At 49.5% G+C, this 24,134-nt stretch overlaps 1 protein-coding gene across 1 annotated transcript in view; it reads right to left on the minus strand.

Moving 5' to 3' along the window:
• Positions 1 to 3,206: 3,206 nt before the first annotated feature.
• Positions 3,207 to 24,134, minus strand: part of ILDR2 (immunoglobulin like domain containing receptor 2) — a 59,884-nt gene continuing 38,956 nt past the window's right edge. Inside the window, exons 5-10 of the mRNA XM_043569007.1 lie at positions 21,643 to 21,789; positions 20,350 to 20,526; positions 11,651 to 11,764; positions 7,076 to 7,292; positions 5,031 to 5,712; positions 3,207 to 3,732 (exon numbers count right to left, since the gene is read on the minus strand). Coding sequence (XP_043424942.1) covers positions 3,697 to 3,732; positions 5,031 to 5,712; positions 7,076 to 7,292; positions 11,651 to 11,764; positions 20,350 to 20,526; positions 21,643 to 21,789 — 1,373 coding nt within the window. The 3' untranslated portion in view covers positions 3,207 to 3,696. The remainder of the gene's footprint in view (positions 3,733 to 5,030; positions 5,713 to 7,075; positions 7,293 to 11,650; positions 11,765 to 20,349; positions 20,527 to 21,642; positions 21,790 to 24,134) is intronic.

Raw genomic sequence — 24,134 nt, forward strand, 5'->3', positions numbered from 1 at the left:
AGAACTATTTACCGACGTGGCTGTTTTCAGCACGCAGCGCCTCGGGCTCCAGTGGCAGCCTCTTCCCACCCCGACTCTGCACAGTCCTGTGCCAGGTGCAGAGGGACGGTCGCGGGAAGGGAGAGGAGAGGCCCATTATCTCCGCCAGACTTGCTCCGTGCGGGTGACGGTGGCAACACTCACGGCTGCGGGATGGAGCCCCTGGATAAGGAGACGCAGAGCTCCCCCGGGAGCACGCCCGGGCGGGACAGCTGACATGTACCACCGGGGCCACCGCAAGCGTCCCGGGCTTCCTGGTGAGTCTACGCAGGACCTCAAGAAGCAGTCCTGGGGGATACCTCCTGCCACCTGCATCCACGCCCCCTTATCCAACACATCCCTGACTCAGCTGTGACTCACAGGCAAACACAGCAGCTCCTCCATCAACCCACTGGGCCCTCGGCCTTGTACTCCCCCCTCCCCCATCCGAATTCACCTCTTGCAGTCAGACTTTTTTAACACTGGCTTTTCAGGACACTGAGCATCTCTTTAAATACAATGGATGGACACACACACACACACAACATTTAAATATCAAAATATACCCATTTAAATTTAAAAACTTTAATTCTCTGGGTTTGTTATAATTTATCCATAGCAATATTTCACATTATATGCATAAAATCTCCTAATTCTTTCTTGGGCATGTCTTATTTCGCCTGTTCAATTGCAGGGTCCCAGTGGACAGAGACCATGTCTTCCACAAGACTTATTTTGTACCCAATGGAACCTAGGAAGGAAGCTAATATGTGTTAAGTCCGTCCTATGTGGGAAACACTACTCAGGGAAGAAACAAAAGGACCCACTGAGAAAAGCCGGGGTGCCAAGGATGGCCAGCTTTACCTTCACTTGTGCAGTCAACCCTGTCTGCGTCCCCATACCCAGAAGCAGGTGTTCTCTCCTGGCCGAAGGCCTGGAAATTTCAGTGATTTATGCAGCCCTACAGGGGACAACCTGGTCCTATCTCCCCAGGTTATTTCAGTAGCCTGTCACCTTTGTGTTTTTTCTTGTGTTGTCTGTCTGTAGTTTTGTTGTCTTTGGAACTGCAGGTTTCCAATTTTAATAATTCTTTTCCACGACTCCCCTAACCTTCACCAAAATCATACATGCCCTCGGCTAACAAAAGCAATATGTTTGGTCTCTGCAGCTGGTGCTATGGGGCTCTTTGGTGGAGAGAAGCCTGACACAGTGCTCAGTATAAAGAGATAATAGCTACTACAGCTACCCAATATTCTCTAGAATTGCCTGAGCAAGTTGAAATCCAAAGCTGGTGACTAAGAAATGATGATGTTTAATCATCTTCTCCGTCTGAACTGGGGCCAAAACAAACAGACTAGACCTAGGCTCTTAGAGGCCAGGGACACACCAGCAAGTCTAAAACTCAGCACCAGGGTTATGGCTTGTGTCCCCCACCCTTGGAAGTGCCAGTGCTGGGCTGAACCGTCCCTGGTTCCTCTCAGACAGGCCGAAGCCACTGCAAAGTCGCCTGGTGGGCCAGTTCTCCTCCAAGCAGTGATATCAACTCATCCTCTGACCCTCACCACCAGCCACTTCTTTATTTCACTGCACACGCAGGACTGTTTTGGACACGTCACGAAGTAAGTGGATACCAGTGGAATGGTACTCTGAGAATAGGGCCCAGCTCCAATCAGGTGGCTCTGGAGAAGACCAAGGAGTTGCTGAAGAAGAAATCTTCGTAGGTTTCCCGGGGATTCAAAGATAAAAAAATTTACCACTGCTGGGAGGCCAGGTATCATTGTCCTCCGGGGATCTGACCCAACCCTGTGTCCCACCACAATGGTGTGGGGTGAAAAGCTTTGACAAACGTTTGCCAAAGAAAGTGGAGACTGTGAGACACCTAGGTTAGATGGAGTCAGGGATGAAGAACACCCAGACAAGAAGAAATAGCTTTTCCTCGAAGAGAAAGGAACATGTAACAGGTGCACCAACTTCTCAGCCTTGAGCAGGAATCAGCAACTTGGGCTGGGCTCAGCGAGGCAGTTCTTCTGTTGGTCGCGGCTGGCTCACGCCGGTGTTTGCGATCAGCTGGGACTTGATGGGCTGTCAGGGTGGCAGGGGGACCGGGCCTTTTTTTCTCATCATGCGACAGGACAGCCCAGGCTTGTGCACCTAGTGGCAACTGCAGGGTTTCCAAGAGCAGCAGGAGAAAACAGGCCCCATGCACAAAAATTTTTCCAAGTCTCTGCTTGTGTTACATTTGTTTTGGGCCACCGGCCAAATTAAATCACATGGCCAATCCCAGATGTAAGGGGTAGAGAAACAGGCCGCACCTCTTGATGAGAAGGGAAGAATTTATGGCCGGTTTTTTTGTTTTGTTTTGTTTTGTTTTTTTGCAATCTACACAAATTACAACATCCAGAGATATCTAGCTTTGGGATTTAGGCAAAATCTGTCATTTAGGCAAGGGTGGGAATAGGAAGTGTTGCTTCCTGAGAGAGCCGGATCACTTGTTTCCCAAAGCATCTAGAGCAGCAATCTGATGAGGCGAAGAGTTGCACACTCCACCATCTCCGGTGTCCTGGAAGGGCAGGGCTGGGATGGCAGAAACAACTCACGGTAAATGAAGTACAAAACCAGAGAAGATCACGTGGAATCTGTAGGGGACATGGCCCACATCCAAAACATAATGAGATCGTATATTCTTTTCCTCTTAAATTCTTTTTCATTCTTCTCTACTTACTGCTTTGTCCTTTTTCTTCCCCTTCCCCTTCTCTTTCATGTGTGTATTTTAAGCGTTTATCAAAAGGCACCTGATGACAAGTGAATCAGGGTGCAGAGGGAGGTGGGGCTCTGTGGGTGGCACCGCCATGTGAAAAGTCCGGGAGAAGGAGGGTGAGGAGAGCCCTTAATGTCCGAGACTCAGATGTCACTGTGCACGGCAGAAGGAGAAAAAGCAGTTTATGTTCTCGGAGTGGAAAAAGAAATACCACTTGCACAGCTTTTCAAAAACGTATACTCTTTTGTTTTGTCACAGCCACTCAAGGCATGTCATTCGGAAGGGCAAGTTGAAGTCATTTCTGTGATCGTCCAGCAGGTCACTGTCACTGAGCTCACCAAAGGCCCTCTGATTTTAGCGTAACAATAGTCACTGACTAGTGACTGGGAGACGGGGGGGGGGGGGGGGGGGGGGGGGGGGGGGGGGGGGGTAAAAGGTATACTTTGCCTAAAGCTATCTTCTGTTGTCAGTATCAGGCCTTCTTCTAATGGTAGTAATAAGTTCTTCTGTCTCTAAGCACAGCACAGGAAGTATAGAAGAGCATACCGTAGGCGGAGGCGTTTTCCAGGGATCGGCGGTCCAGAGCTAACTCCCTTTAAGAATTGGAAAAGGAATCCCGGTTTGGCTAAGGAAAGACATCAGGCAGGATGAACTCAGTGGATGAGACACTCCGTGCGTGGAATGTTCTCACAACGTAGTCGTCTTGTTTCTCACACCAGTTAGATGTACGCTGAAGTTTGGAATCAGCCCCCCCCCCCTTAAAGGACGCTCCCCCCCAATCCCTTGCCAAAGCAAAGGTCAAATCTTCCAAGGTGGTGTCCAGAGAAGGTCCCGGGCCTGCTGGCTCTTGGATTTGTGTCTTGTCTCCATAGTCCGCTTCTGATTTCTAGTCACCCAGAGAGACAGCTTGAAAACAAACATCAGACCACAAGGGACATCCTGGTTGGAAAGTCACTCTGGAAAAGAGCAGAAAGAGCCCAATGTTAAGCCACAGATGGTTAAAGAACCCCAACCCAACACAGCGGATGGTCCCCTGGGCAGAGGCTACAACCTAACTGTTCAGAGCCCGGCGCACCCTGACTCTTAGGGCATTTCATCAGGCTTATGGCTATAGTTCCTAAGCCTCAGTTGGTGCTGAAGCCAACATGCATCTGACGGAACTTAGTTCCGTGGCCACACAATGACTTCCCAGCCCTTTAGGGCTAACTACGTTTACAGTCCCATAACCGCTAGTGCGGACGGCGCACCGTAAACCTGACATAACCTTAAAGTTCATTCCGTGCTCACGGTACCTCACAGGTCATCTCATTTTACTCTTTAAAGAACAACGAAAGATACTGAATTGTTTTGGAGGGGCTACGAGTCATGCCAGAACTTTCCCCATTCATATTCTCTCCCCATACTGCACACTAAAGGAAAGGTCCACCTTGAGTTATGAAAAACAAAATGGTGGAAGAAGCAGGGTCACTGAGGAGGGAGGGTAAGCCCTTGGGCTGGCAGAGTGGTCTTCAGAGCACAGGGGGCAGAGGCATTCTGACAACCAAGAGTGGGCATTTGGGGCTGTCCCCTGGCGATTCTCTGACCTCCAGAGCTCACATCTGGGGGCTGAGGGGCGGACCGGGCTGCCCTTGGCATTTAGAGAGAAAACAATAAAATCTATGTAAGGCCAATTACAAAAGAGACAATTAACCGGGCAGGGACCGAAAGGTTTCCTTCACATACACAGATCACAATTTATAGTTTACATTCAACAAAATGTCAAGGAGGAAAGCGAGCTGTCCTTCAAACACGGCAGTAGCTACTAACCTTCTCTGGGCTGTGAACGCATCCGGAAGTTTATGCAACCCTCCCCGCAAGGGGTGGGAGATGGGGGGGGAACGCATCTACACGCGTGCATCGCACATTCTGCACACAGATCTCAGAAGCCCCCCCCCCCCCCAACGTCTGCGGTGGTAACGATTCTCGAATCCCTGACGCCACACGCTTCTGAAAGCTGCTCTTAAGGATCTGAGACGCTACATCTGCACCCCCGCAATTTCTGCTTTTGGCAACTCTCCAGGGCCCCCTGCTTACTGCCTTCACCTGCCTGGTCCGGGGCAGAGCGAGGTGGGCAAAACCCGGCCTGGCATCCGCGCTCCCAAAGCCGGCGGCCCGGCTCCCGGCCCTCCTCCCCGAGCAGCCCCCCTGCCCTGCCCTGCCCTCCCCCGCCCCCACCGACGGCTCCCCGCACGAGGAGCGCCAGGCTCGGCCTCACAGTTTTCTTGGTGGGCTCCTTCTTCCGCTTCTTCTCCGAGTTGCCGTGGTAGGGCAGGTCGCGGCCGCGGTAGGACGGGCCTCGGCTCAGCTCGCGCTCGCTGTAGGGCGGCAGCGCGTCGTCGTCGTCGTCGTCGGCCGAGTCGTCGTCGTCGCCCTGCGGCGACGCCGCCTTGTAGGTGCCGGGCGGCGACCAGGCGTAGTAGGAGGCGCTGCGACGGCCGAGCTGCGCGCTCAGCCGCGACGGCGTCTCGAGGCTGCCGCCGCGGCTGGCGCCCTCGGGCCGCGCCTGGCGCTCCAGGCCGCCGGCGCGGGGCGCGTGCTCGTACTTGGGCGCGGTGCCCGGCGTCCGGCTCACCAGGCGCGGCAGGGGCGCGTCGTCGGGCCGCCGGCGCGGGGTGCCGGGGGCCCAGGCGCGGCCCGCGTCGCCCAGGGGCTCCCGGCTGCGGCTCCGCGGCCCGTAGTACTCGTCGGGCGAGTCGTCCTGGTAGAAGCCCCCGAGGGCGTGCGTCTCCGAGCGCTCGAAGCGGCCGCCGCCCCGCGCCTCGTGGCTGTCGCCGTCGGCCCGGCGGGAGCGCGCGCCGTACGAGTCGGCGAAGGCGGCCAGCTCGTCCATGGAGACGGCCGGCACGCCGGCGGCGAAGTTCTTCCGGGACAGCATCTCGGACTTGGAGCGCTGCTGGCTGAGGGCAGAGGGCAGAGGAGACGACGGTCAGCCGGCCCTGGCGCCCCAAACCGGGGTCTGCGCGTCCGCCGGGGGCCCCGGGGGCCCAGCAGGGGGGGGGGGGTCTGAGTGGGACGCGAGAGCGCCATGTGCTCTGGCTGGCCGAGCGGCCTTGGACACCTCGGACACCCCGGACTCTCAAAGTAGAGCGAGGGCGGCCGTGGCTGGTTCCTGAATTCGTGCCAAGGATCAAGACGGAGTTGTAGGTAAAAATGGTGATATATACATGGTGTTGAAACACACAGTGGGGCCTTGTGATCATTATGTGACTTCTGGTTGACAGCCACACGTCTCCTCACACCCTCAAAGCCAGCGTGGGTTGGGGTGGCTTGGGATGCACACAGTTGTAGCCCAAGAATACCCTGTAATATTTGGTGATGTACAAAGAGCCCATTTCCTCCCTCAGAGCCCAGGGTCAATTTATCTCTGCAAGTTACCTGCAGTTGGTCAGTCTGAGAGAAAGACAATGTCTAGTGTCCTTCAAGATAAAGGACAGGGGAATGGTGTTGGTCCTATTCAGTGGGAAGTGGCCCAACAAAACAGGGTGCACGTCTTGGCCTCCCATATTCATTGGCCAGGTGACTCTACCAAGCTCCTCAACATCTGCAAATTTCAGCCCCCCCCACCCCAACTTAAAATGGGGACATTAATAGGACCTGCCTTTTAGAGTTATGAGGATCAAATACAACAGCATATATAACGTGTTTGGCATCTTACCTTTCACGTAACAATGATCAAATGATGGGGGTGATGGGTGGGAGTTTTTAGAGGTTATAGGATAAAATATTATGAGAAGGGCAGGGAAATGTCAATAAGGTTAATAAGGAAACGTAGTTAATAAGGTGCATTGAGGTTCAGTACGGTGCCCATTTCAAAGGGCCTTGAATGATTACTTCTACACATGGTGTCTTAAGTGTTCCCCTGCTTAATAAATGTGAGGGGGTGGGGCGCGCCTGAGTGGTTCAGTCACTTAAGCGGCCGACTTCAGCTTCAGCCTCATGATCTCGCGGTTTGTGAGTTCCAGACCCGCGTCCGGCTTGGCGCGGACAGCTCAGAGCCTGGAGCCCATTTCGGATTCTGTGTCTCCCTCTCTCTCTCTGCCCCTCCCCTGCTCACGCTCTGTCTCTCTTTCTTTCAAAAATGAATAAAGATTTTTAAAAAGTTAATAAAAAAATTAATGTGAGAAGGGGATGTTCAATAGCCCAAAGAGAGGTGGCAGGACAACCTAGAAGGGGAGACAGAGATGCTATGAGAAAGTAACAGCCTCCGAGCTCCGGCCACCAGCACCCGGCACCAAAGCTGCCTGCTGCAGCCACCTTCACCTGTGCCTGAAGCTCTCCCGATCCTCTTTGTTATACTCCATGGCTGAGGGTCCCCGGCTTGCCCCACTGCTGCCTCCCATGACACCTGACCAGTAGTCAGGATTGCTCTCCAAATCCCCCGACACAGGGAACTGCTTGCTTCTCATCTGGTGGTACGCCTGGCGGAAATTACTGTCCTCCTCGTGCAGGGAGCTGAGTTCCGAGATGGTGTTGTTATCTGCAGGGACAAAACCAGACATGACAGAGCTTTCTACGTATTAGGGTGGGAACTCTGTGAAGGGCTGAGACCGAGGCTCTGGGGAGACTCCCTCCCGAAGACCTCAATCCTGTCCAGGGTTGGTTATAGACCTGAACTAATGGGATTTGTGTTCCGAGCTCAGCGGGAACCGGCTCCACCCAAAAGCCCACTTGCTTATCAGGAGGAAGGCTTCCCGCATTCTCTGTTGGTGGAATGGGAAAACAGTGGTTACTGCCCCACCTAAGGCAGGCTTCCCAGAACTTGGGCTCTTTTGCAGCTGGTTTCCTCCTAGAGCATCACCATCCTTGTTCCAGTGTTTTTCTCCATGTATAATTGGGTGAAAGCCATGACGATCCCAGGCACGTTGAGCCAAAAGGGGCAAAAAGAGAAGTCATAGTTCACAAGATCTTCCCTACTGTTGCCTGAGTCCCAAGACGGGCCTTCGGAGCCGGGACAGCCCCATGCTTTAGAGGAACCCCATTCCAGCCTCCTGCAGCCGTGCCCCTCACCACAGAGCACAGTCCACAGGGTCAGGGGGACTGCATACCTCGTATCCATTCTTTCCCTTTCTGGATACTATGGTCTATGGGCTTCCACTTGTCCTCTTCCTACAAAATTCTAAGGAGGGGATGGCCACAGTTTGCTCATCCCCTAAAGGGCCCTAAGTAGCATTTTGCATAAGCACTTGTGAATAAGACCAGAATCGCAGTCTGGAAAGAAAAAAAAAAAAAAAGAAAAAAACCAACTATTTATTTATAGAACTTCGAAACGGATTGAATATCATTTTACTTAAAAAAAACACATCTAGCGAATCTATTTCTAATGTAACTGGATCCATTTGTTTTCTACAATCCTTTGGTTAGAACTTCAAAATATTATCAAAATCAACATTTACAAGGTGTAAGGCCTGGCTGTTGAGCAAAAGGTAAGCCAAGATAGGATGTGGGCAGCACAAATATGCGTCTCAGGTTCCCCTCTACTTCTCCTCCCTACCCCCAACAGTCCTTGGAGGAGCAGAGAATTTTGCTGAGTCCCACCCATAGAGGAAAGGAAGGGCCTCCCCACCACTGCATAAACAGTGTCCTTGTCCTGTTCTACCAGATCTGGGCTTACTGGAAATGTCATTCATTTTGGTCATGCAATCAGTTGGTTTTGGATTATAATCTAATCGTTAAACCTGTTCCTCTTTCTGAGGAGAATGGACTAGTTAGTGCCCATTTTAAAGAAAAATAACTCAGATACTACTGATTAAACAATCTAGAACCTTCCTTTTCTCATGATCTCAGTGAATTCGAATCTCCTGGGAACAGCACAGAAGAGAACTATCTATCAGGGGAGCCTGGGTGACTCAGTCGGTAAATCGTCCGACTTCGGCTCAGGTCATGATCTTGCAGTTTGGCAGTTTTTGAGTTCGAGCCCCGCGTTGGGCTCTGTGCTAACAGCTCAAAGCCTGGAGCCTGCTTCGGATTCTGTGTCTCCCCCTCTCTCTGCCCCTCCCATGCCCATGCTTGGTCTCTGTCTCTCGATAATAAATAAACATTAAAAAAAGAAGAGAACTATAAAATGCATCAAGTGAAACTGCTGAACGATCACATTGTTGGCTCAGAACTTTCCTTAAACTTCAGGGAATAATGGACTTTTCCCACTTCTCCACACAGTGAGGGCTAGCTCTGTTTCACCATTCATACTGGTGGACCATCTAGGATGTCTGCGGCTCTAACATTTCTGCCGCATCGAGCATACACATCAACGTCCCTGCTTCACGAACACCTAATAATGTAACTCTAGGACAGGAGAGACAGACTTTGTCTGTAAAGGGCCAGATAGCAAATATTTTAGGTTTTGCAAGCCGTGTTGTCACAACTCTTCACCCGGCCATTGTAGCACGAAAGCGGCCACAGTCAATGTATAAGTGAGCCGGCATGGCTCTGTTCCAATACAAACTTTTTACAAAAACAGGAGGTGGAACATATTTGCCCTGGTAGCTGTTGTCTACAGATCACTGCACTAGGATTCTGGACTAAAAACATCCCAAGAGCAACCCCCTACTTACAAGGGGCAAGAAGAAGGATCTTCCTGGCTAGCATATTCATGGACTTGAAATCCCCAGTTCTTACAGAATCTTGCCCCAGCCTGAAACCAGGAGATCCGTTTTACAAGGAGATCTTCAAGACCGTCCCACGTCCAAGATCCACCCCAGGGTTTACTCTGCTCTTCAGGAACAGAACCTCTCAAAGTCAAGTGAACTATATTCCTACTTCATCTCTGTGCAATTATTGTAATGTCAACCCGCAGGTTCCAGGAAATCCTGGTTCCAGTTCTAGCACTTTTCCTCTCTGCCTCCCTTTTCTTCTCTGTAAAAGGAAGGAGATGGGAGCGCCTGGGTGGCTCAGTCGGTTAAGCGTCCGACTTCGGCTCAAGTCATGATCTCGTGGTTCGTGAGTTCGAGCCCCCCATTGGGCTCTGTGCTCTGACAGCTTGGAGCCTGAGCCTGCTTCATATGCCGTGTCTCCCTCTCTCTCCCTGCCCTCCCCCACTCATGCTCTGTCTCTCTCTCTGTCTCTCAAAAATGAATAAATGTTTAAAAAATTTTTTTTATTTTATTTGAAAAAAAATTATTTTATTTTTTTTTATTTGGAAAAAAAATTTTTAAACGTTTATTTATTTTTGAGACAGAGAGAGACAGAGCATGAACGGGGGAGGGTCAGAGAGAGGGAGACACAGAATCTGAAGCAGGCTCCAGACTCCGAGCTGTCAGCACAGAGCCCGACGCGGGGCTCGAACTCACGGACCGCGAAATCATGACCTGAACCGAAGTCGGCCGCTTAACCGACTGAGCCACCCAGGTGCCCCCCAAATTTTTTTTTAAATGAGGGAGGTGGATTCAACAACCTCAGTCTCTTCAGCTCTAACATACTAAAGTCCTAAGAGGTAAAAGGCTGTGATCTCTAAACAGATACAGCCGCGGCAGCCACGGGGCCATCCAGTTTGCTCAAAAATTTCTTGGGTAAAGAGTACAGGACTGGGAATCAGAAGAGCTGGGTTCTCATCCTGGTCCGGTCACTTCAACCCTCTGGGCTTCTGTTTCCTCATCTGTACACTGCAAAGATTGACCTCAGCCATCTTTAAGATGCTAAGATTCCATGGATGCTAAGATTCCATGACATTAATGATCTGTCATTCCCCCAAGACCATCCAGGTAGGCAGGAGACATCACCTAAACCGGCACCCATCCTTTTAGCTTAACCTCAGGTTTTAACTTTTTCTCTGAGCCGTGAGATTCACAGATTTCCTCCCAGGCTCCTTCTCCTTGATCCCTATCTGTGTCCCCTCACAGGGCTCCATGACAACACGTTACAACTAACTTGTCAAGTGCAGTGACATCTGCATTCCTGACATTCCAATCTGGAGATTGTCTTTTTATAGTCCCTGCGGTGGGAGGATGCAGCCCAGACAGGATGAATTTAGCATTGCAAACTGGGAGGAATATGTTGTCCTTAATCTGAATAAAGTGCCTCTAGTCTGGGACTGTTTCCCCAACAATTCTATCGAGTCTCTCCTTGCTTCCAAGGCAAGGAGGGTTCAAAGAGAGACAGACATTGTGACCTCACCACCAGGCCCGCCAGCACCCTTTTGATAATCAGCGAATCTACGTCAGACCTGCCCCGTGCCGCCCCTCATCACGGAAGGTAATTTGGAATCCACGCCAAATAATCAGCCGTGTCGGCTGCCAAGCATCCAACGGGCTGCGAGTGAGTTAAGGTTGGGGCCCTGCAACTCAGTGATTTAAAGGTTCTCTTGACGAGAGGGACACCCTTTTTGCTAGCCCCTCGGTCTCTGCTGCTGGGGATCTCAGAGGACCGTCGGGCCTCCTTTTTGTAGATTCATTTGGCACACTTGCTCGTTCACTTTCCTCGAGGCCCCCCTCTAGCAAGTCAGCAGCTGGACCGTTGTTCAATGATGGGGGCTTTCGTGCTGGGAAAAAACCGCACATCTTTTGTCATTATTCTGAATCTGTTTTAAAGAGAGTAGCAGGGAGAGACTCTTGGAATCAAGTATGTCCAACCCCAGGACTGCACAGGCCCAACAGCGCTGGCTACTCCGTGGAGAGATACAACGTAAGCCAAGGGACACACGTCTGCTCTACTCCTCGCACCAGAAGCCCTTCCTCTCCCTTGTGTGTACCTGAGGCTCCTGTCCTCAGGATGTCACCGGCACCCTTGCCAGTTCTAACCCTGAGAGCTCAGGGCTGCCCAGGTTTGGTAACCCCCGAGTCCCCCTTCAAGCGTTGAACTCCCGCATGACGCGCAGATCACACAGAACTAACAGACGCTCACATCTGCCTCTCATCCTTCTGGCCGGATCAAACTGAGCCAGCTCCTTCTCGACGTAGTACAGGACCTTCATGGAGTCTCTCTCTTTGTCCGCCTGGATCCGGTAGCCTTTGCGAACTGTTAAGGAAAGGACAGGAAGGTGGGCTGAAAAAAGCAGGAGCGGGCCTCCATTTTGCCAAGTGAAAGAAACATGGTCCCCGCTTATGACAACTCTTTTTGAAATCACCCGGGAGACAGTCATCTATATTTATACTTATGGAACCATACCTGAGATCCCTTTTATCAGACGGTGCCCCCGGAACGGAGGAACAGCAGGTAAATAACAAAGTTCTAGGACAGTGTATTTGGGGTCACTTGCTAAATTCTGTTTCCTGCTTTCTGACCTTCTAGAGCTCCACTTAAAGATCATCTTCTCAAAGCTCAGGGAAGTATACTCACACTAAAAAAAAAAAAAGACCACTTTCCAGACAGATCATTCTATACCATCTGGGGATCACATCTTCACTTGGTAGGAGCACATGTAAATAAAACAGACACCCAAACATCAGGGACCTTGACAAAGGTGGCCTGAACGCCTCTAGTGTCCTGGGAGATGAGGCAAAAACTCCATAACTGGGATTAGAGACTATGATATACATTTGGGCCAAGGAAGGTGCAAACCACACGGATTGCTAAGTATGGTTCCATTTATTTCTTTAACATTTTCCTTTTAGGAAAGGGAATGCCATATTCTAGACATGATAAATTCAACCTGCCGCTATGTGGTTACAAGCAGGTGCTATTTTCAGGGCTTAATAAGAAACAAAACTAACGCCTGAGAGATAATACCATCTCCTACATTCCCATCACTCATGTTGTCAGCTACAAAGGCTGTTGAAGCCCCATATCACTTAAGTATCAGCCAAGTCCAATACCAGCCTCAAGGGTGACCAGACACAGGCACGTCTAATCTTCACAGATAAGGGAAACAAGAGAAGGGAAGGGATGGGATGGGGATGTAACAATAATGGCAAGAGACAACACTCATTGGGCACTATCAATGTGCTTAGGTACGGTGCTAAATGCTTTCATGCACGTTCATTCCTCCCAACCCCTAATGAAGTTCCGGTAGCCTCATTTTATGGTTGAGAAAACTCTGATTCAGAGGGATTTCATAACTTGCTCAAGCATTACTGGCAGCACCAGGGCTGGAACCATGTTATCTGACTGAAGCCTCCCTGGAGCCTAGGAGTCAGGGGTAGTAGGAAAGACAAGAGGAGAAAGCCCAGAGTAGGAAATGCTCGTAGGTGTGCCCTGGGTGGGAGGATCTGAGCCGTCGTCCTATCTTCCAGCCAGTCAGGACTCTACAACGGGATGGAAGAAAGTGACCCAACCCCCAACGTCCTCTGTTCCCAAAGCAGGGCGAATGCCATAAGGAAACCACGTGACTGCATGCGCCTCCAGAGGGGACTCTGCTTTCTGCTTTCTGGTCACCTTACCCTGGCTGTGGACAAAGCCCCACACACGAGCTATGTCCACGGAAGATTAAAATACAGCATTCCGCAGCACTCTGATCACAGCCCTGGCACCGAAAACTGAAAGAACGCCCCCACACCCATTTGCAGGTGCACCAATTTTCTATATGAGAACATTCTGGGCAGTTCGGATTCATCTCCAATTGTGGAATCACTTTAAAAAAAAAAAAAAAAAAAGCTAATGAATCTCAGCACACGCTTGTAAGTGGCACCTTCTCCTGGAGGTTAGATCCGTAATCCTTATGCAGAAGCGATTATTAGCAGGAATGATTTCATTTATCAAGCTACACACTCTTCCCTCCATCTCTGCAGAGGCGTTTACAGAGTAGCACAGACAGTTCAATTAAAATGCAATTATCCCACAGAACTGCTACGTCTGTTCTGAGGCAGTCATGTCTGATGGATGAAACACAGGGCTAGGAAATAGGGAACTGGGCACTGGTCGGCATGTGGCTGGTTTATTGAGGGGCCTCAAATAAATGATGACCTACCAAGTACCTGGTTTTAATGTGTATAAAATGCAACTAATACTCCCCCAACTTTAAATCTTCCCAACCTTTCTCTTCACAAGGAAGACAGATACAGAAAAAAATTTTTAAAGGTAAAAAAGAGGACAACAAAGACCTAATCGGTAGAGTTCTTTGAGTTCCTTGTAATTATCAGGGGCCGCTCAAATGGCACCACATCCCAAAAGCTTTCTCTGATTCTCATAGCTATAAAGTTCTATTTCTTCTCTCTCTCCATCTCATTTCTCTCTTATAAACCATTTACTTGGAAGTTTCACTAGGACCCTCAAGACGCTCTAGTTTGTTCCAAATTATTTGTATAAATGTCTCATCTTCCCAAAGATTTTCGAAGGAAAAGAAGTCTTATTCTAGATCAGCGTAAAGCCCAGAACAGTGCTTGGTAGGCACTTAATAAACGTTTGAGGGGCGCCTGGGTGGCGCAGTCGGTTAAGCGTCCGACTTCAGCCAGGTCGCGATCTCGCGGTCCGTGAGTTTGAGCCCCGCGTCAGGCTCTGGGTGGATGGCTCGGAACCTGGAGCCTGTTTCCGATTCTGTGTCTCCCTCTCTCTCTGCCCCTCCCCCGTTCATGCTCTGTCTCTCTCTATCCCCAAAATAAAAATAAAAACGTTGAAAAAAAAAATTTTTTTTTAAATAAATAAACGTTTGAGCTGAATTGGTGCTAGTCTGAGGGTGGTGCGGGGGGTAATGATTTCCTCGGAAAGAGTATTTCCTGTAGAGTTTCCCTCTCTAGATTCTAAACTTCCTGAGGACAAGGACCGGTTCTATCTCTGCATCTCCAGCACAAGCACAGAGCCTAGCACACTGTAGACCCTAGAAACATGTGTTTGTATGAATGAATGAGTGAATGAACGAACGAACGAACGAACGAACAGAAATCAGAAATAGAAACTATATGACAAGGGACTGCAGAGTAAGGCAGAAGCAGCCATGTGGTTGGTTGGTCAGAGGGTTTTGGCCAGGAAGGGGAGGACTTGAACGATGGCTTGAGGGAGCAGCAAGGTTTAGGTCAGTTTTGCTGCCATTACTGATGGTTATTTTTTAAAGGAGAACACTAGCAGGTGCTATAGGCATTAGGGAAGGGGCCTACCCTACCTGAGCTATGGCTTCAGCCAGGTGTTTTAAATACGTGAAGCACTTTTACGGTAAACATTCAGTCATACTGAGATCAAGGGGAGGTGGGGAGGTGTTGCTTTATGGAACAATGTCCCAGCTGTCCCCTGGTGGTGAGAGATGGCCGCCTCTCTGAGCAACAGTTGGAAACCTCTCCGTTAATTGCAACTCGGAGTAGAGCATAGATTGTTTTCTGTGTCATTATAACAAATCACACTCCTCCTTGTGAGACAGGTTTGATGATGTATGCACAGGTTATCATGTCCCTGAAAAGTTACAGTAACTATTTACAGCCTCAAATGAAGACAGTTGTCTCACCTTCCAATCCTGGCATTATAAAGAGACTCTGCTAGAATAGATACTTTCTGCCTTGACTTCAGCTAACGTCTTCAGAAATCTAAATCCCTCCGATTTGCCGAGAAGGACGAGGACGAATTATTGATATTTAGACTTTAGACGTATCATCTATTTGGTTTCAGTAGCTAAAAAGCTAGGCCATTCTCCCTGCAAAAAGGTGTTTCTTTTTTTCAACGGAAAACTGTAAGTTTGATTGTGTAGCACACTAAAACTAGAACGAAAACAAGTTCTCTCATCCTGGCAGAATCTGGCTCTGTGTCACGTATATGCTCAGGAGCATTTAAAACACCAGAACACCTCTCTTCATCCCTCCAAGCAGATGAGACTTTTCCTTCTCTGAGCTTGCATCAGAGAGCAGTCTTATCATACACTGCTTTGTATTTCTTTACTTGTTTTATTTCCATTCACAAACCCCCAATGCCCATTTTGCTAGACAGCAAATTCTGTGAGGGAAAATTCGTAGGCATTCATCAAGTTTTTCTTACGTGAAAACAAGTAAAATGGTGTCAGGTTGATTTTTATCTGTAATTTGCCTGAAGATCCGAGAACTCTCTGATGTGTGGCGATAGTTTGAAAAGACAGGTCCTGGACCATTGGCCAAAGTCCAGCCCTTTTTGGAAAATGACTTTTCCCCCCAGTGATGTTTCAGTTTAGCATGGATGGGGGATCTATTTGTCTTTTCGAGCTCTGTCTGGCCCAAGTCCTTTCGTTGCTGTGGCTCTTCATACTTCAACTCCTCGAATGGATTAGCCTCGGCGACTTTGGTTCTGGCGGGGAGGGAATATTGGGATGTTCATTTTGATGCCAACCTACAAAAATTCTTACTGTTAAAGTAGTTGAGCTGATATGTTTGACCCAGTTGACTGGAAATCAGCTACTTTTCAGTTCATCTCTCCTTTACAGCCAAGCCTAGCTTATAAAACTTGCAGAAGAAGTCTCTGAGGCAGATACCCATGGATATAGCCTTGTTTTTCCTGCCCTATCTTAATGAGCTAAGTAAGGCTGTTTATGGATGATGGAACAGCTGCCACATTCCACCCCCAGGGTGATAGCAGCTCAGTTGTGGGAGAAGTGATGTTTAAAATTTGCATATCCTCTGTATACATACAGTAGGCATATATATAGACGCATATCCTTATTAGTTTTGAAAATGACATTTCAAAACCCTACTTGCCTACTCAATTCTTTTGTAAGAAGAATGAGGGGAGGCCAGGTGGATGTGAAAAGAAATTAGAACAAGGCAAGAGTAGCGGTGGAAAGCCAGTGTCGGAGATAGTTGCGTTCATCAAGGTGAGAGATAAGGGTAGCAGGGACTAGGATAGCACAATACAGGTGGAGGAAAGTAAACCGATTCAAGGTTATTTTGAGGTGTAATCCGAGGGACCTGGTGACCAACCGGATGAGGGAAGTGAGGCAGAGATGAGGACGAGGTCCCTGCTTCTGGTGGGGGCTGCCGGGTGGACAACGGGGCCACCTGTTGTGATGAGAAATGCAGGAGTTGGTTTGCAGTCAAAAAACAGCAGACTAATTCGACTTCCTAGAGTCCGAGTTTGAAATGCCTGTGAGATGTCCAGGCAGTTGGGTACATGGGACTGAGGAGCAGGAGAGGGGCTGGAGACAGTGACTGGGAGCCATAAGCATAGAAAACGTGATTGAAGCCGTGGGAGTAGATAACATTTCCCAGGGAGAGGACCTTGGACAAAACAGGAGGAAGGCCAGCCAGCGTGGAGAGAAAGAAGTAGGAAAAATTACTAACCAACGTGTTGGGGAAGGCAAAGAGAGAGGGGTGGGGCAGGGGTGGCAAACGCTTTGAGAAGTCAAGGGAGGTTAAGAACTGGGAAGCATTGATTAGGTTTGCCACAAGGCGATCCTCACAAGCACTGTTTCTGGAGTAGTGAAAGCGATAGCGAGGTGGAAGTTAGTCGAGGAGTTGGCGAAAAGCGGAGGAAATGGAGACGTGAAACATCCGAAACGCTGAAGGAGTTCAGCTGTGAAGAGGAGAAAAGGGGTAGGGAAGCAACATCCAAGGACTACGAGGTTTTTGCAAATTGTTGTTTTATTTTAATGGAGAGATTCAGGCACGCTTTGAATGCTGCTAGGAAGGAGTCTCTAGAGAAAGACAGTCCGGCAAGGAGAGGGGAGACTGGGATGGAATGTGGGGTACTCAATAAAGAGAGAACCTTGACAAAGCTGAAGAGGCTGAGTCCAGGGCAGGACAGGAGGAGAGAGTTCTTCTATTGTAACAGAGGTCTCAAGTAGCTGCCAAGAAGAACGGGGGAGGGAATCAAGGCGCCTCTTCTCTCTCCCAGTGGGTAACTGACTGGCTGTACTACACACAGCTCATCAAAGATGCCTTTCCAACCACCCAGAGGGTTCAAAAGGGCACTGTACACAAATGTAACCTGAAAAATCACTATTGCTAGATGATTACCCTAAAATTGAGCTAGCATATAAATATAAAATAGGCTAAACTTACATCTTTATAAATCAGCACTTCTTAACATCTCTAACCTTCTTTAACAAATAACGTACATAGAACACTGGCTTAAGCCACCTTTTTCTTAACAAATAACCAGAGGCCATCAATAATTCTGTCCATGGGGCCATGAGTACAGAAATGTGCCCACTAGGGGTCATGAGGAATGCTATCCTGACTCAGTGAACCACACAATGACAACCTGGGCCAGACTAGCTGTGGCTAACATGGGTTGTGCATCTTCCCCTTTTTGCCGGCTAACAGAACCCTGATTTTGTTCAGTTCCAAGGTGATTAGGTGTTTTTGGCCTAAGAGACGCGTCTCGATTAGTTCAAGCCAATCTGGTACCGAAACGGGCACAGGACGCAATTCTTGCCAATAAAACCACCAAGAAGTCTGTGAGAAGGGGGAGGGGCTTCTGGAAAAGGCTTCCTCACTCTTGAGAAAAGCAGCACAAGGGAGAAGCGTATCTTTTTCGCTCTCCGAATGCATTTAGTACCTGGAACTATCCCAGTCACCACAGGATCCTAAGGGGAGCCAGCTTGGAAGGACAGAACAAAAGCTATAAAGAACTCAGACCTTCAGTGGTGCTACCTGAACCGATCGATTAAGCAACCCCGGAGCCACTTTTCCTTGGGATTTCTTGCTCTCTGAAATAATAAGTGTTCCTACGTTTCAAGGAACATTTCTTTTTTTCTTAAACTTTTTTTAAAAACATCTATTCATTTTTTTTTGAGAGAGAGAGACGGTGCAAAGCGGGGGAGGGACAGAGAGAGGGAGACACAGAATCCGAAGCAGGCTCCAGGCTCCGAGCTGTCAGCACAGAGCCTGATGCGGGGCTTGAACTCACAAACCATGAGATCCTGGCCTGAGCTGAAGTCGGACGCTCAACCGACTGAGCCACCCAGGCGCCCCCCTCCAGCCACTTCTAACTGCAGTTGGTTAGTATGGCAGGAACCAGGAAAAGGTTGAAATCAGGAGAGAGGAAGTGTCTGTCACCCGATGAGTAAGAATCATTTCATTACAAGAATCCATTTCCAAACGTAAGAGGGAATGGGTTCTGGTGGGAAGGAAGGATAAAAAGACTGGAGAAAGGGGAAGCCACAAACCGATTATGAGACAAGTTCCATTAACGTCTCTCTTCCCATTCCATCCTTGGGAGAAACGAACTATATTGTCTTTATCTCTCCAATTCTCTGTGTGTCCTTGATCATTAACTTTTACTTCTCAGTCTGTGACTCATTCCCAGGCTCAGACGTCAGAATTCTACGAATAGTTCCAGGGAGAGGGTAAAAAAAAAAAAAAAAAAACAAACCCACAAATACCAATTGCTCACTGAGGATATCCATTCCTTCCAGGGTCCAGCACGGACAGGTCATTCAGTGGGCCGGATACTCTTCCCGTACCCACTGAAGAAGTCCAGATACCTCCAGGGGAGAAGTGTCTGTTTTACCAACCCTGCTGGCTCATCCACACCTAGGGATTTAAGTTACCTTCCAAATATACTTCACACACGTCTAATCGCTACGACTCTGTAATCCTGTTCAGACACCTCCCGGAAAGCTACATTTTAATGTCTCTCCGCCCCTGCTACCCCTGTGCCCTCGCCAGTAACCACGAATGCATCATGCCCTAGATACCAGGGCTCATCTCCATCCAAATAAGCTCTCCCTACCAAGTACTTAATTCTGTCTGTGGTGCGTATCACTGGACAGCTTGCACTCCTCCTGAAGCCTCCCCTTTCCTGCATTCCCTAAAGCCATACCTGCTTCCTCTTTCGAAGTCTCTCTCAGATTTACCTGCTCATTTCAACTTCCATGGCCTCCGTCACGACCCAGATGCTCTCATACCCCCTGAACGGCTTCAGTCACCCCTCAGCCCGGGATCGCTGATCCCACTCACTTCCGTTCCCACCGGCCTTGTTGGCACAGCACCTCTCCAAGAACTCAGGAACCTGCCCGCAGTGGCTCCGACTCCCTTATGGCACCAAGTCCCGGCTCTCCTGAAGGGGTTTCAAGGCCCTCCCTCACCTGGGTGAGGCTCCATTAAAGCCTCCCACTTTCTTCCAGTCAGCCAAGTTGGAGACCGTCAAGCACACACCCTGTTCTTCCAGCCCCAGGCTTCCACCATGTGTCCTTCCTGGGGGTGCCCAGCAACCCGCTGTCCGTTCTCCTTTTCCTTTGTGTTCTTCTAGGCCCAGCTCAAATCCACCTCTTCCCTGAACGCTCTGTAACTGCTCCAGCTCTTTATCCTTTGAATTCCCAGCACCATACTCTTTACAGCATCTAATTGTCCTAATAAAAGTCTATTGTCTCTCCCTGGCTGGGCCGTACCGCTTCCTGGGCAAACCGTGTCCTAAACTTCTTAGTGTTCCTCACAGCACCTACTGTAGTGCACCAGTCCTGAACCCTAGGTAGGGCTGAAAGAACTATTTATTCACTGGATGACCCACATTCAACGGGTGCCTTGCCTCTTTTCCTCATCATCTTAGTTACTGAGGAGTCTGGGAAGAAAGCAGGGGCGGCTACATCCTGCAGCCCTTGGAGAGCCTGACATGCGTTCCAGATGACATCTGATAGAGCTAGAGAGATCCCACTTCTGGAATGGAGACCGTCACTTTCCAAAGAAGAAGCACTGAGCTGATGGTTCTTATCAGGAAGGAACCAGAGCGGAAGCCAGAGAGGAGCATGGGGCAGGGCGGGCTGGAACTACATTTACCACTGTGGCTTCCTCCAGTGGAGTCACTTGGTGCCAGGGGAGGTGGATGCGGCTTGTCCATCAGCATGCCAGATGAGGGGGCTCCTCCCAAGGGGACAGAGGGGATGGAGTAAGGGCCGGGGACACCGGAGACAGAGGGAGGGTACCCGGCCTTTGCTGCTTTCCCTGCTTCATACACTGTGGAGGGAGATGAAGAGCAAAAGAGATTATATTATTGTCCCACCCTCCACAACCCTCACACCAAAACTCCCTGAGGATGCGCTTACGGGAGCTCTTGGATGTATGCCTCTGTGTGTGTGTGTGTGTGTGTGTGTGTGTGTGTGTGTTCTCCTAGGCCTGAACTGATTCATCAGAACCATTCTCCCCCTACCCCCTTGGACTCCTCCAGCTCCACCAAAAGCAATGACATAAGGAATTACAGTGTTCAGTAGCTGGCAACTGAGTAATTAAGCAATACTAGGAGCTGTCATGGCAGTCCGCGGTGACGGCACGGCCCATCGCTAACCACACTGTCTGTAGGCTGCCTCTGTCCCTCCGGAGGAGGCCTAGCACCGTGCCACCCTCCTGGGTTCCAGGAGGACCCCAAACCTCTTCTAGAGAGGCAGAGCAGGTAATGAGCTTGCACCTGGCCCTGCTCTGTGCTCTCAAAGGCAGAGCAAATAACCTGGGTCCTCCTGGAAACTGCTTTAATCCTAAGGATATTAAAGATGCACGTATGTCTTTCTCCTTCAAGATGTATTCGGCTTATGGCCGGGGTGCCCAACTTAGTGGCTACACGGGCTCGGCCATTCAGGTAAAATTGTGAATCCCCAAGTAAGGACTGGTCCCTTTGTGGACCATTTTGTCACGGGAATAAATGAAACTCATCCGTGGCCGGATGGTACTCAAAGGCTGCAGTCTGCATACCCTGCTTGCTAAAAGAGGAGTTCTCTGCATCCGAGAGGCATGGCCTTTCCTCTGGCCTGAGGGCCTGAAGAGAGGACAAAAGCCTTACCCACAACCTGACATCTGGAAGCTGCCCTTCCTTTCACCAATAGTGCCAATGAGAGTCGCAAACGCAGGGGTGACTGGTGTGGATGAGAAGTATGGAGAGGTGCAGGCAGGTGAGAAGGCAAACAGCAATGGGCATCTCAGGATGCCGGGGGCTCCCAGCAGAGGTGTGAGCCTGGAACGACCAGCTTTTAAGGTGGAAGGAAAGGAGGCGGAGAAGGAACTCAGGGTACACAGCCGTCTGATGGTGAGGTGACATTTCTCGCGATCATTCTACATCTCCCCGCTAGTCACTTTACTCACAGGCCTGCGGGCAGCAGCAGGAATCTGGACAACACGGGCAGCGGATGTAGCAACAGCAGCTGTGAGGGCAGCACTGGCACCAGCAGATCCCCACCAGGACGAAGAAGAGGAAGATTCCCAGGATCACCAGGCCAACAAACACCCACTCTGGAAGGACGCACAGAGAAACCCACGGTTGAGGTGGCCCGCTGTCGGGACAGGCACACTCTCGTGGCTGTCTACTGTGGGAGGAGTGGGCGGGAGGGATCTGGGGGGGTATCCGGTAACAGGGCACGGAGCCCCCAGACTCAGGGCGAACTCTGAGAGGGAGACGTGCAGACTTCACAGGGTTGGGGGGGGGTCATGGGGAAGAGGGGAGAAGGTCGCCTAGGTCGTACCGGGCACACGTAACGACCGGCACAAAGTGATGGGGGAGCTTCGGGGCCCCCTCCTGGGCAAAAGGTTCACAGTATCAACTGTAGCGTCAGAACAAGTATGGGACAAGAACAAAAGGACCCCCCGGCTGGGGAAAGGAGGAACCTTGCTTGCTGATCTACGAAGAGGTGGGTTCTGTGAATATGTTCCTTTTGCGGCCAAGTTACTCTTTCCTATAAAAATATAAGTCCTGAGGGGCGCCTGGGTGGCGCAGTCGGTTGAGCGTCCGACTTCAGCTAGGTCACGATCTCACGGTCCGTGAGTTCGAGCCCCGCATCGGGCTCTGGGCTGATGGCTCGGAGCCTGGAGCCTGTTTCCGATTCTGTGTCTCCCTCTCTCTCTGCCCCTCCCCCGTTCATGCTCTGTCTCTCTCTGTCCCAAAAATAAATAAACGTTGAAAAAAAAATTTTTTTTTTAAAAATAAAATAAAAAAATATATATATAAGTCCTGAGAGAAAGTTCTCTATGTCTCCACGGTCTAAACCGGCACATATTTAAGTAGTCCAGGTTCCTTATGTGTTCATCTACTTTCCCTGCTGACCACCCCGTAACACCCTTCCCGGACTCAGCATCAAGGCTGAGATCAAAACCTTCTGGAACAAAACCTGTGGAACAAACCATGGCTAGAGAAATCTAGAGACAAAGACTCAGGTGGAGAATATGATGTCGCCACGCCCCCAAGAATGGCTCGGTTGGATCACGCTCAGGTTGACCATGCTGAATAGCCAGCGTAGCTGCGGGGAAAATGGCTCAGGGCTTTGAGGACTATACTGGCTATGTGTGTTAACTCCTGTTACTTTCCCACCTCTGCCAGAGGATGACCACAGCTTCTAGTGCATTTGCTCATCCAAAAGATTAAGGGAAGGGAAACAAATTCCATTTGGCTTAGATAAAAATGACTGTGACCTTCGAGTGACTTTGTGTCACGCTTTTGGGATTTGGCTACAGGACCCAACTTCCTATAGACTGGACAGACTAGAGTGAGCCATGAGTTCCTTTAAAAGTCAAAAAATCAAAGTAATTCATTTTGATCGAAAGCCGCCTACCAAAAAGTCCCTTTACAATGAACTTTAAGTATATATTGTTTTTCTTGAATTTTGGTTATTAAATGTTCTTTCAGTTAAATGGACATTCAGTTGGAGCTTGAGAATATGACATTTTTGTTATATAAAGGGTTTTGTGATAATGATAAAATTCTTTGGCCTTTGTCTAGAACACAGTTTCCTCAGAGAAAAAAACCCAACAACTTATATTTCCTGAAACGTCCCTCGTCACCCCATCCACTCATCCCCATTCAAATGAACCAGGTCACCATCTCTTCAGTGAGGAAATGAGAAGGCCCTGCGCCTGCTGAGAATGGTCTGGAAAACATTCCTGCTGAGGACCATAGATAGCTCAGGGCTTTGTCCTGGACCTTAGCAATAACCCAGTAACATTCTGTCTCTGGAGACAGATATGAGCTCTGAGGATCAGATGAGTGTTGTGGCATGGAGGCTACAACGGTCTTGGGTCAAGCAGTCAAAGATAAAGGACTGGCGGGTTACCCTGGAGAAACAAAAGAATGTTATCCACGCAAGGATTCTTGGAGTCAAAAGGGAGGGATATTCAAGGGACCAGGACCAGATATGAAAAATACAGTAACTCTTTCCTGGGACTGGGGGAACATAACATCTAGTTTGAAGCGATGCTTCGTAACATTGTATGTGTATGTTTGCGGGTGATGAACAAACGAGTACAAGCTGACAGCACTCTGGATAAGAGGGATCACAAACAGATATCTATTTGTGTCCCTGGGGTCAACATCAACAGTAAGCATGTTTATATCTGGGTTGGCCAGCTAACGGCAAAACAGGAGAGTTCGTGGAAGAATAATTAGTGAAATTCAACTGTGAAGACTTTGGATGTTTTAAAAGCTGAATAAAGTCAAAGCCTATGGCCGGGAATAGTCTGTATCTCTCTGTTGCTCCCAACTATTATGCCGCTCTCAACCCTTTGGCAGTAGCCCTCCAAAGCAAGAATGAATCATAGTCTTTAGTATTCTCTGAGTTTGGATATGTCCTTTCCCGTAGTTCATTCCC

Source organism: Prionailurus bengalensis, chromosome E4, assembly GCF_016509475.1.
Source record: "Prionailurus bengalensis isolate Pbe53 chromosome E4, Fcat_Pben_1.1_paternal_pri, whole genome shotgun sequence".
NCBI lineage: Eukaryota > Metazoa > Chordata > Mammalia > Carnivora > Felidae > Prionailurus > Prionailurus bengalensis.